The 12,682-nt window shown below is 45.2% G+C and overlaps 1 protein-coding gene across 1 annotated transcript; it reads left to right on the forward strand.

Moving 5' to 3' along the window:
* Positions 1-5,871: 5,871 nt before the first annotated feature.
* SPATA19 (spermatogenesis associated 19) lies at positions 5,872-11,257 on the forward strand. Its single transcript, XM_057695577.1, has 7 exons — positions 5,872-6,027; positions 6,192-6,248; positions 6,716-6,808; positions 6,982-7,073; positions 9,481-9,558; positions 9,830-9,905; positions 11,092-11,257. The coding sequence occupies exons 1-6, from the start codon at positions 5,950-5,952 to the stop codon at positions 9,894-9,896; spliced, it is 465 nt and encodes a 154-aa protein (XP_057551560.1). The 5' UTR covers positions 5,872-5,949; the 3' UTR covers positions 9,897-9,905; positions 11,092-11,257.
* Positions 11,258-12,682: the final 1,425 nt, after the last annotated feature.

Genomic DNA, 12,682 nt, shown 5'->3' on the forward strand with positions numbered 1-12,682 from the left:
ACAGCTATAAAAGGGGACATCGAGAGGAACACAATAATAGTGGGAGACTTGAACACCCCACTTACATCAATGGACAGATCATCCAAACAAAAAATAAAGACACACAAGCTTTAAATGACACATTAGACCATCTCGACTTCATTGATATTTATAGGACATTCCATCCAAAAACGACAGAATACACTTTCTTCTCAAGGGCACACGGAACATTTTCCAGGATAGATCACATCTTGGGTCACAAATCAAACCTCAGCAAATTCAAGAAAATTGAAATCATATCAAGCATCTTCTCAGACCACAACGCCATGAGACTAGATATCAATTACAGGAAAAAAACTGCAAAAAATACAAACACATGGAGGCTAAACAATTCACTATTAAACAACCAAGGAATCACTAAAGAAATCAAAGAGGAAATCAAAAAATATCTAGAAACAAATAACAACGAAAACACAACAACCCAAAACCTATGGGATGCAGCAAAAACAGTTCTAAGAGGGAAGTTTATAGCAATACAGTCCTACCTTAAGAAACAAGAAAATGATCGAATAAACAACCTAACCTTACACCTAAAACAACTAGAGAAAGAAGAACAAAGAAACCCCAAAGTGAGCAGAAGGAAAGAAATCATAAAGATCAGAGCAGAAATAAATGAAAAAGAAAGGAAAGAAACCATAAGAAAAATAAATAAAACTAAAAGCTGGTTCTTTGAGAAGATTAACAAAATTGATAAACCATTAGCCAGACTCATCAAGAAAAAAAGGGAGAAGATGCAAATCAACAGAATTAGAAATGAAAAAGGAGAAGTCACAACGGACACCTCAGAAATACAAAACATCATGAGAGACTACTACAAGCAATTATATGCCTATAAATTGGATAACCTGGAAGAAATGGATACATTCTTAGAAAAATACAATTTTCCAAGACTGAACCAGGAAGAAATAGAAACCATGAACAGACCAATCACAAGTACGGAAATTGAGGCAGTGATTAAAAATCTCCCAACACACAAAAGCCCAGGACCAGATGGGTTCACGGGCGAATTCTATCAAACATTTCGAGAAGAGTTAACGCCTATCCTTCTCAAACTCTTCCAAAATATTGCATAAGGTGGAACACTCCCAAACTCATTCTACGAGGTCACCATCACCCTGATACCAAAACCAGGCAAAGATGTCACAAAAAGAGAAAACTACAGACCAATATCACTGATGAATATAGATGCAAAAATCCTCAAGAAAATACTAGCTAACAGACTCCAACAGCACATTAAAAAAATCATACACCATGATCAAGTGGGGTTTATCCCTGGGATGCAAGGATTCTTCAATATACGCAAATCAATCAACGTGATACATCATATCAACAAATTGAAGGATAAAAACCATATGATCATTTCAATAGATGCAGAAAAAGCTTTTGACAAAGTTCAACATCCATTTATGATAAAAGCTCTCCAGAAAATGGGCATAGAAGGAAATTACCTCAACATAATAAAAGCCATATATGAAAAACCAAAAGCCAACATCGTTCTCAATGGGGAAAAACTGGAAGAATTCCCTCTAAGAACAGGAACAAGACAAGGGTGTCCACTCTCACCACTATTATTCAACATAGTTTTGGAAGTGTTAGCCACAGCAATCAGAGAAGAAAAAGAAATCAAAGGAATCCAAATTGGAAAAGAAGAAGTCAAATTGTCACTCTTTGCAGATGACATGATATTATATATAGAAAACCCTAAAGACTCTACCAGAAAACTGCTAGCACTAATTGATGAGTTTAGTAAAGTAGCAGGATACAAAATTAATGCACAGAAATCTCTTGCATTCCTATACACTAACAACGGAAGAGCAGAAAGAGAAATTAAGGAAACTCTCCCATTCACCATTGCAACCAAAAGAATAAAATACCTAGGAATAAACCTGCCTAAGGAGGCAAAAGATCTGTATGCAGAAAACTTTAAGACATTGCTGAAAGAAATCAAAGACGACACAAACAGATGGAGGGACATACCATGTTCCTGGATTGGAAGAATCAACATCGTGAAAATGACTGTACTACCCAAAGCAATTTACAGATTCAATGCAATCCTGATCAAATTACCAATGGCATTTTTCACAGAACTAGAGCAAGAAATCTTACGATTTGTATGGAAATGCAAAAGACCCCGAATAGCCAAAGCAATCTTGAGAAGGAGAAATGGAGTTGGTGGAATCAGGCTTCCTGGCTTCAAACTATACTACAAGGCCATAGTGATCAAGACAGTATGGTACTGGCACAAAAATAGAAAGGAAGATCAATGGAATATAGTAGAGAACTCAGAGGTAAGCCCAAACACATATGGGCACCTTATCTTTGACAAAGGAGGCATGAATATACAATGGAAAAAAGACAGCCTCTTCAATAAGTGGTGCTGGGAAAATTGGACAGCAACATGGAAAAGAATGAAATTAGAACACTTCCTAACACCATACACAAAAATAAACTCCAAATGGATTAAAGACCTACATGTAAGGCCAGACACTATCAAACTCCTAGAGGAAACCATAGGCAGAACACTCTATGACATCCATCAAAGCAACATCCTTTTTGACCCACCTCCTAGAATCAGGGAAATAAAATCAAGAATAAACGAATGGGACCTCATGAAACTTAAAAGCTTTTGCACAGCAAAAGAAACCATAAACAAGACTAAAAGGCAACCCTCAGAATGGGAAAAAATAATCGCCTATGAAACAACGGACAAAGGATTAACCTCCAAAATATACAAGCAGCTCATGAAGCTTAACACCAAAAAAGCAAATAACCCAATCCACAAATGGGCAGAAGACCTAAATAGACATTTCTCCAAAGAAGACATACAGATGGCCAAAAAACACATGAAAAGATGCTCAACATCACTAATCATCAGAGAAATGCAAATCAAAGCCACAATGAGGTATCACCTCACACCAATCAGAATGGCCATCATCACAAAGTCTGGAAACCACAAATGTTGGAGAGGGTGTGGAGAAAAGGGAACTCTCCTGCACTGTTGGGGGGACTGTAAGTTGGTACAGCCACTATGGAAAACTATTTGGAGGTTCCTTAAAAAACTACAAATAGAACTACCATATGATCCAGTAATCCCACTCCTGGGCATATACCCAAAGAAAACCATAATCCCAAAAGAAACTTGTACCATAATGTTTATTGCAGCACTATTTACAATAGCCAGGACATGGAAGCAACCTAAATGCCCATTAACAAATGAATGGATACAGAAGATGTGGCATATATATACAATGGAATATTACTCAGCTATAAAAAGGGATGAGATGGAGCTATATATAATGAGGTGGATAGAACTACAATCTGTCATACATAGTGAAGTAAGTCAGAAAGAGAAGGACAAATATTGTATGCTAACTCACATATACGGAATCTAAAAATGGTACTGATGAACTCAGTGACAAGAATAAGGATGCAGATACAGAGAATGGACTGGAGAACTCGAGGTATGGGAGGGGGCGGGGGGTGAAGGGGAAACTGAGACGAAGCGAGAGAGTAGCACAGACATATATATACTACCAACTGTAAAATAGTCAGTGGGAAGTTGTTGTATAACAAAAGGAGTCCAACTTGAGGATGGAAGATGCCTTAGAGGACTGGGGCAGGGAGGGTGGGGGGGACTCGAGGGTGGGGGAGTCAAGGAAGGGAGGGAATACGGGGATATGTGTATAAAAACAGATGATTGAACCTGGTGTACCCCCCCCCCCAAAAAAAAAGATTGATTGCAATATATGCAGTTTACTGTATGTCAATTGTATCTCAATAAAAGTTTAAAAAAAAAAAAAAGAATGTTCATAGCAACATTACTTTAAAAATCATAAAGCTAGATATAACACAAATGTCCATCAGTTGTAAATTTGATAGATAATTTGTGTTATGGTAATACAGTGGGATACTAGGCAAAATATTTATGGTGATAGATGTCAAAATGCTGGTCCACTTGTGGGTCTGGGGGCCTGCTGGGGTGTTGGAAATGTTCTGTATCTTGATCTGGGTGGTGGTTAAATGTGTATATGTGTGTATTTATGTATACACACACACACACACGTTTTGTGTGCATGTGCTAGCGTGCATACATGCTTAAATTTTTTTTCCTGAGCTGTGAATGTATTTATATATTTTACTATATGCATTTCATAACATAGTAATAAAATGTGAGAATAGATTTATATATCTGTTTCATTTTGTAAACATAAACAGATGTACAGCCTAGAAACTCATGAAAATCCTTCTGAAGAACAAGGTTGAAGAGACAGGAGAGGAGAGGAAACTTCCCTGAGTTTATCTTTTCACATTGTTTTAATTTTTGAATAACATTGACGTTTTAAGTATTCAAACAGTAAAATTACATCAATAAGGATGCAAATTGTTTTTAGGAGATAGTGGCAGAAAAAGGTGTTGATGAGTAATTTCATCTTCTGTTTTGCAACTTCCAGTCTCCCTTGGCATTGATTTGGGGTCATATGACTAGTAGTGGCCGAAAAGCTTTAAGAAGAAGCCTTTGGGCTGAAATAGAAGAGGTGATTTTATTCCTCCATGTATTCTCTTTCTATTCTTTGGCAATCACAGAGGTCACATCCTGACAGCATGGAGCCAGAGGACAGATTCATCCCTGGATCTCTAAGTCAACACATGGAGCATAGCTACCCTGAACTTGTGCTTTGAGAGTGAGAAATAATCCTCTTTCATTTGGGGATGTGTTTGTTAATGCTAGGCGTAGCCTGGCTTATTCTGACCAATAGGGAAGATGTAAAATCAAGGTGATTTGTTGAGAGTGAGGAGATATAGTGGCTATTTTAGGGAAGTTGAGGAGAGTAAGATAAAGGTTTTCTATACTGTTCAGAAGAATGAGAGTGAGAACATTTATAGACTGTCAGAGCTAGGTGAAAACTAGAGGCGTTATTCTATCCTTTTCATTTTGAAGACAAAGAAACTAGGACCAGAGGGACTAATGATTGGGTCAAGATCACATAACAAGTTAGTGGTAGAGACAGGATTACCACCCTCATTCTGAGACCTTGAGAATAGTCTCAGGATTAGGCTACTACTTTTGAGAGCAGCTAAACATTTGCTTTAGGATATTCTGAATGTCACTTCCCTGGTGAAGGTTCTAGATGGGAATAGCAGCTATCTGAGCCCCAGTCAGTTGTTTGCCCCCAACTCTGAAGTCACAACAGAATCACCCTTTCATTTCCTCTTAACTGTCCTTCCACCTAGGCTGTCCATCATGGGCAACTTGGGATAATCAGGAAATATCCTTTACAAGAAGTGGCGCTTTCACTTTTTACCCTATACCTTTTATTGTTAGGATTATTTTTTATGACTTGAATCACTTGTGTAAACAAAGTAGTCACAAAAATGAAGAAAATGTCCTTGTTGAGAGTTTTGCATCTCCATCTTTGATGTTTCCTGGGTGGACAAGCCCTTTCTCCTCGTTTGTAAAAGTAAGAGTGAGAAATGCCTATGGCATAGTTTGGATGAATGTCTAGAGGGCCCAGCTTATTTTGTTACAGACTTATTCTTTTGACTATAAAATCTCTTTCTGCTTCAACATAACTCGACTGGGTGACCAGCCATAAGCCTGTGCCAACCTCCATAATTTCTATCTTTGATTTGGTAGCTTCCCCCTTGTATCTTCCTCAGGCTCATAACCTGACTGCCCACCCCCGACCTCTCCATTTCTGAGCTGTGGCCATCACTAAAGTAGACACTTCCTGACCTTTCCTTTCTGTCTCCACTCTGACCATGGGGATTAAAGGAGGTCATTGTCACATCATCATTGGTCAGCCAATCAGGTGGGCACCTCCCTCCAAGGACCTCCTTGTGCCAGCGGAGTTCTCAGACTGCTTCAATGGAAGGAGGGAGCCACGAAGGAGGCCTGGCATAAGTCCAAAGATGATAATTACAACATGGATTGTGTACATTCTCGCCCGGAAAGGTGCCGGGTTCCCTTTCCCACCGAAAGTCAGTTCAGTAAGTGGGGCTGGTGGTAGCCAGGTGAAAGGTATCTCAGGTATTATCTCCCCTCTGAGCCATTGCTGCACTTCCAGAGAGATCTCACAGTGCTACCTGTGGATAATGGAAGAGGGGCTGGGTCTCGCTGTATTCTGAGAGCGTCGACTTACACTTTGTTGCAGGACGTGGAAGTTGTGGAGAGCGAGGCTGTGTCTGTAGTACAGCACTGGTTGAAAAAGGTAAGATTCCTTTGGGACTCAGGGTACCCCCGATTGTAGAGAGCTGGCCTCAGTGGGTACAGGGAACTGGATGTCCCTCCCCCTGGAACCAGGAAACCCAAGCTCATTGCCCACCAGCCTGCCGGAGCCGTGTCTGGTCCACCACATGTCAGGGAGTACCTGGGCTGTCTCCTCGCCAGAGACTTGCTGGCATCACCACCAACCCGACCCTGCTTCTCAAGCACATGGGAGGGGGTTTCAGATGCGTGGCCCCCACTGCAGGGGGTCTCAGGAGGACCTTGGGCCCGTGACTTACTGAGTCCCTGGAACTTCATGGGAAGGTAGCAGCAGACAAGCTAATTGCAGGAACTCTGCGATACATTGTGCATGTGTGTTGTGATGGGGAAGAAGAAAAGGGAAAAGGAAGAGGAGGGAGAGTTGGGGCCAAATAGAGTGACACTTTCTGAGGGAAATTACTCACCTTTCAGACTGAAGAAGAGGCTTCCCAGGACATAAAGAAGAAGATGTCCACCAACTGCCCTCCCACACATGGCCAAGATGTACATGTGACCAGAGACGTGGTAATGGAGCCTTTGAGCCGACCATCCTGGGGGGATGGGGGAGGGGAAGGGGGAGGCGGGTCCTACTGCAGAGGGTCCTGGGCAAGTGAGCAGAGCTTGTCCAGGCTGGGCTCCACCCTGGCCATGGAGTCTTTGCTGGGCAGTAACCGCTGGACCCCACCTGGATTTCCCAGGTGAAGCACCACCTTTCAAAGTCTGGTTTGTTAACAAATCAAAGTCAAGAGGTCCTGGAGGAAAGAACAAGAATCCAGTTCATAAGATGGAGGTAAAAATCTCATTTGCCCCCAGCCAGGCAGTGGGGAGGGGGAGGCAGAGAAGGCACAAGCCCCACTCTTCAAGATTCCTGGCCAACACAAACCCATGGCTCTCTTTCTCTAGAGACATTGACTCCTTTGGCTGAGAAGTTTTTCAGCCTTACTTTGGGGTCTTAAGGGAATGTTTTTGCTATCTTGAAAGCCCAGCTCATTCCTAAATTTTAAAATGACTGGAAGGTTTGGAAAACTGGGCTTCCTTACCATTTCTTAAATGCTTCTGAATAAATTTCAGACTTCTGTTATTTTTGCACTTGATTTGTTCAGAAGTGGCTGCACTTTAAAGAGCTAAAAGAAAATAAGCTCTTAAAATGCAAAAGCCAAAGCCCTCCTCTTGGACTGAGGTGAGGGGAGGTTTCTCAGCCCTGAGGCTGGAATCCTGTGCTCCACAGTAGCTGCTTTGTCACCTGCACAGACCATCCACACCTCCTCTCCTGACTCTGAAGAGGCCAAGACTCCAGGCAGGGGAGCTGGGCTTGGAACCAGGCTCACCCTCTCAGCACACACTTCCCAGTTTCCTTCTGGTCTCTTTTCCCAGTAGACTCATTGTGGGATTCAGATGGGCTCCCCCCCTGCTGTGAAGGAGCCCCTTCTTATCTCTGTATTCGGCTTCCTTCCTGTGCCCCCAGTGCCAGCTTTGCTCTCTCCCATCAAGGAAGATTCATTTCTCAAGAAATGTGTTTTTGCTTTAGGATGTACAGTTTTCCTGTGTTTACCCCTTCCAGTGGCATTAGCATTTTAAAAGAGGATTCAGATGCTCAAGAATTGCATAAGAGGAAGGGTCTAATTTGAGACCTCCCTAGGAAAGGTTTTTTTGGGCTGAGAAACCTGCCAAGGTCGTTCACATCATGAATATTGGTGACTGTCCCCCAATCACCGCCCCGCACGTGGGAGGATTGTCCGCGCCTGACCTGGCTGCGCTACCAACTCTAGCTGTTGCAGTTCCTCGGTTTGGATAATATGAACATCATCCTCTGATCTTTTTTAGACCTTAGCTGTATAGCATAAGTAGGTTAAAGCTTTGGAGACGTGGGACAGGAATCATTCGTTTATCTACTTGCACATTTTCCACTCTGGATATTCTATGGAGATTTCAAACCAATAAACTGCCTGGTTCCCCCTCTGATCTGCTGGTTGTGGTGTCCTCCTATTAGTTTCATTAACTATGTAGTCAGGGTTGCATATCCCTTTGTTAAGCACCACTGAATGCTTATTTATATGGTAGATGTATACCAGCCACCTGATGTTTGCTAGGCCTTCTGGAAGAGAGAGCAGCATAAATGAAGTCCCCCATTTGAAAGCATACAAGTGACCTGAATGGATAAGTGTGTGAGCACTGAAGGACATGTTGGGGACACCAACAGGAGCACCTGTGAGGGCACAGTAGGGGGCTGGGCCTCACAGGTTCCTGGCTTTGCTGCCTGGGCCTCAGAAGGGTTCCTAGCAGGGCACTGGCCTGGGCGAACCCGTGTCTGGGCAGGGACTGGACATACAGGAGCCAGGGTGGGCCTTCCACATGGACAAGAGCCTGTCAGCTTAGCCAACCCCTTCCAGCCTCTGTGGCCCCTTCTTCTTGGAGGCATCCCCTGTCCCCTCAGGCCCTCTATCCTTTCTTCTCTCTCTCTGGACACCGACCCAGCTCCATTTTGTATGAGACGTATTCCAGAGCACGTGTGGGCTGCGGGTTCTCACAGACGGTATCAATGCTGAATTCACATGGAAAACCCCAGAGCACCTAGAATGAGGCATTACCCAGAAGGCACTGTCAGGAATGGGGGTCCAGTGGGCACAGGAATGGGGGGTCCAGTGGGCAGGCTGCTTTTGCTGGATGAGGGGTTTGTGAGGGCTTGTGGGGGTGTGGAGTTGGGAAGAGCATGAAGTGGACTGTGGTGAGGAAGGCAAGTCCAGAGCAGTGAAGTAAAACAAAAACAACAGCAGCAAAGAGGAGCCTGCAGCTTCTTTGTGACAATTTTCTAGAGGGACCCCCAAACCAGAGCGAATATGGCATAGTGCTGATCATAGAGAGCTGCTGACACAGCTGGAGAAGAATTCAGAGGGGTGAATTCACGGCTTCAAGGCCTCTGACTGCTGTGTAACTCTAGCAAAGGCGTGTAACCTTTCCGTCTCCTCGACTCTCCTTAGGACCACTTGCTACCTGCCCAGGATCATTGTGGGGCTCAGGGGTACTTGGTTAGTAAAAAGAACACTTTGTGTTACTGTTACAAGGATGGTGAAGGACCAGCTCAAAAGCTCATGGCGATAGGGTCAGCACTATGGTCCATGTGATTCCAGCGCTGGTGGTTCCACAGTGATGGGTAGAGAAGGAACCTAGGAAACCCAACATTTGACTGTGTTTTGCAGCCATACCCGTATCTTTCAAGTGCCGAGTGAGGTAAGAAATGACGTCATGCGAGATCGGATAGAGCAGGTGAGACGAAGGTAAGCATTTGGGACGAGCTGATTTGTGTTGTAACTGGAGGCAGGTGGTTGCGGGGCTGCTTGCCTCCCTGTGGGTTTCCCTTAGCTCCAGCCCTGGGCCTGGCCAAGCCTGGGGCCCTTCTGGGCTGAGTGCCTCTTCCCGGGACTCAGCTCCTGGGCCCAGGCTCAGGCTGCCGCCCCACCTGGCCTTGTGCCGTGGTCTGGGTCTGTGCTCTGGGGGTTCTGCCACCCTCTGGTCTCCCCCTTCTCTCCTCTCCTCTGTCCCCTGCAGCATATGCCATCTTACGGATGAGACATCTCAGGAGCTTCACAACAGACATTCCTACTCAGACTGCTGAGAGCAGCAGGTGAGAGAGCTGACAGGTGAGGGGCCAAACCTAGAGGATGGCCCCCCTGGGCAGGGAGAAGGCGGGCCGGGTGGGGACTTGAGAATACCAGGGAGGGGGCCAGTGGGGGTGGGGAGCAGGCAGCTGCCAAGGCCCCTGCTATGCCTCTCAGATTTCCAGAAGGCCTTGGAGTTAAGGTCAGATTTGTGTCTCTGACTCTTCAACGTGGGGTCACAGACAGTGCTCTTCAGTTGTCCACGGGCCCAGGGGTCTCAGGGGCCTTGTGGTCGAGGCTGCGGTGGGGCCTGCAGTTCTGAGTTGCTAGCCCTCCTGGGCGTGGCCACTGCTGGTCTGCCTACCCCACTCTGAGTCACAAGGTCACACAACAGTGGAGTGGGAGTGAGGGCATGCAGGTTTTGGCCCAGCCACCAATTAGGGCCGTGACTTTAGGTCAAGTGGCCTCTTGGCCTGCACGCAGTACCAGTAGTCATGGCAGTGGCTATTTGTGTGGCTCTGGAAGGCGGCAGGCCAAGGGCAGGCAATGTTTTTGCAGGGCACATCTGTCCAGGAAAGGTTGCTGCACCCCTGCTAGGTGGGAGAGACCACACTGGCCGTCATGGGGGCTGATGAGGTGACCATCAATACACTTAGAGGAGGGCCACAGCGGTGTATGCTGGCATTTACCAAGCGCTTACTGTATGCCAGCTCCTACACAGGACACTTTTTCTAGGTTTCTCATCTGATCCAAACAGTTGTAAGAGGAGGGCATGCTTGTGCAGCTGTACTCATGGCAGAGGTGTAGCCATCCTGGGGAGCAGACGCTGGCTTTCCTCCAGCTCTGGCCTGGGTGATTGCTTCATGCCCTGGTGCCTCAGTTTCCTGACTTCAGAATGTTGCCTTGCAGACCATGGGGTCCAGCACGTGGCAAGCGCTGTGTCAGTGGTTTGCTAATGTCAGTGGGAATGAGGAGTTAGGGGTGCCTGCAGGGACCTCTGTGCCTGAAGGTGCAGAGCCAGGCTCCTGCCCAGCTCTGCCTGACACCCCTCCCTCCCTCCCTCTTCACGGGTCTTCCCGCTCCTGCATCCTGCTTTGGGAATGTCGAGAGTAGTGGGTTTAGGAGGCCTCGCCAGCCCTGTCTGTCGGCCTTCCCACATGTCTGTGATGCGCCCCTGGGCATTTCCCTGCCTCCCAGGTTGATGCCCTTCAGGGTCAAGGAGCAGCCTGTGTTGGAAGGATGTCCACCCCTCCTTGACCTGAGGAGCAACCACGCCTGGGCAGAGAGAATCCAGCGGGTGAGCCCTTCCTTGTGACAGTGGCAGCACTGGAATCTTCTTGCTGAACTGCTGATAAAGAGATGCAATGTTTAACCACCATCCCGGCCTCTGCTGTGAGTGCTTTGCCATCGTTCATTCATCAGACCCTGAGCACTTCATGGTCTTGACCGGGGGACACAGGCTTGCAGCCGTGTGGGGAGACAGCTGACAGCCCTCCCCACCAACTGTGTGAAGCAGGCAGTTCTGGGGGCTCCTGGAGTGTTAGGGGCAGGGCTGCACTGGGGCAGGAAGACTTCCTGGGGGTGTGTCTGTTTCACTCAAGTATTTTATGTTCATTTACTCCTCTAGAGCACTTCCTTTACTTATGTAGACCCATGTTTCTGACCTACATCCTTTTCCCTCTCTCTGAAGAGCTGTTAGCATTTCTTGCAAGGCATGTCTGCTGGCGACAATTTCCTTTGTCTGAGAAAGTATTTCGACTTCATTCTGAAGGACAATTTTTAAAGATACAGAAGTCGAGGTTTTTGGGTTTTTTTCCCCAACACTTTGAGTATTTTGCTCCACTCTCTTCTTTCTGGCATGGTTTCTGAAGGGAAGTTGGATGTAATTTTTATCCTGTTCCTCTCTAGGTAAGGTCCCTCCACCGTGGCTTTTAGGATTTGTGTGTGTGTGGTGTGTTTGATTTTTTGCAGTTTGAATATATGTTCAGGTGTAGATGTTTTGGCATTTATCCTGCTAGGTGTTCTAAGCTTCCTGGATTTGTTGTTTGGGGTCTGTCATTAGTTTTGGAGAATTCTCAAGTATTATTACTTCAAATATTTTTTTCTGTTCTTTTTGTTTCTCCCCTCGTGTTCCCATTACTCAAATGTTACACCTTTTGTAATTGTCCCCCAGTTCTTAGATATTCTCTTCCACTTCTTTTCATTCTTTTTTTTCCATTTGGAAAATCCCTATTGACATTTCTTAAACCTCACCAACTCTTTCCTTGTCCACATCTAGTCTGCAGATGAGCCCATCAAAGCCATTCTTCATTTCTATTTCAGTATTTCTTATTTCTGGCATTTCCTTCTGATTCTTTTGTGGGATTCCCATCTCTCTGCTTACATTGCCCATCTGTTCTTGCATGGTGTCCACCTTTTCCACTAGAACCCTTAGCCCATTTATCAAGGTTGTTTTAAGTTCCCAGTCTGATAATTCCAACATCTCTGCCATGTCCAAGTCTGGTTCTGATGCTTGCTCTGTTTCTTCATCTTTCATCATGCCTTATAGTTTTTTGTTGAAAGCCAGGTAAGATGTATGATATAGAGGGAACTGAGGTTGACAGGCCTTCAGTGTGAGGTTTTATATTTGTCTGGTTAGGAGTCAGGCTGTATTTACTCTTTCTAACAATTGTGGTGTCAGAGGCTAAAATTTCCTTTCATGTCCTTGCTTTTGTCTTTGTGTTTCCCTAGAGAGTCCTCCTTAAATAGGGCCTGAAGCTTGCAGTTCTTTGAGCTGTAATCCCCTCTTACTTTATAGGAGCCC

This window comes from Hippopotamus amphibius, chromosome 9 (assembly GCF_030028045.1).
Source record: "Hippopotamus amphibius kiboko isolate mHipAmp2 chromosome 9, mHipAmp2.hap2, whole genome shotgun sequence".
In the NCBI taxonomy this organism is placed as follows: domain Eukaryota; kingdom Metazoa; phylum Chordata; class Mammalia; order Artiodactyla; family Hippopotamidae; genus Hippopotamus; species Hippopotamus amphibius.

Excerpts from the sequence above, each read along its gene's own strand:
- SPATA19 (XM_057695577.1), top strand. The coding sequence starts at position 5,950 with ATGATAATTACAACATGGATTGTGTACATTCTCGCCCGGAAAGGTGCC. Across the intron at positions 6,249-6,715 it reads TACAGCACTGGTTGAAAAAG|ACTGAAGAAGAGGCTTCCCA; the intron begins GTAAGATTCCTT and ends CTCACCTTTCAG. Across the intron at positions 6,809-6,981 it reads TACATGTGACCAGAGACGTG|GTGAAGCACCACCTTTCAAA; the intron begins GTAATGGAGCCT and ends TGGATTTCCCAG.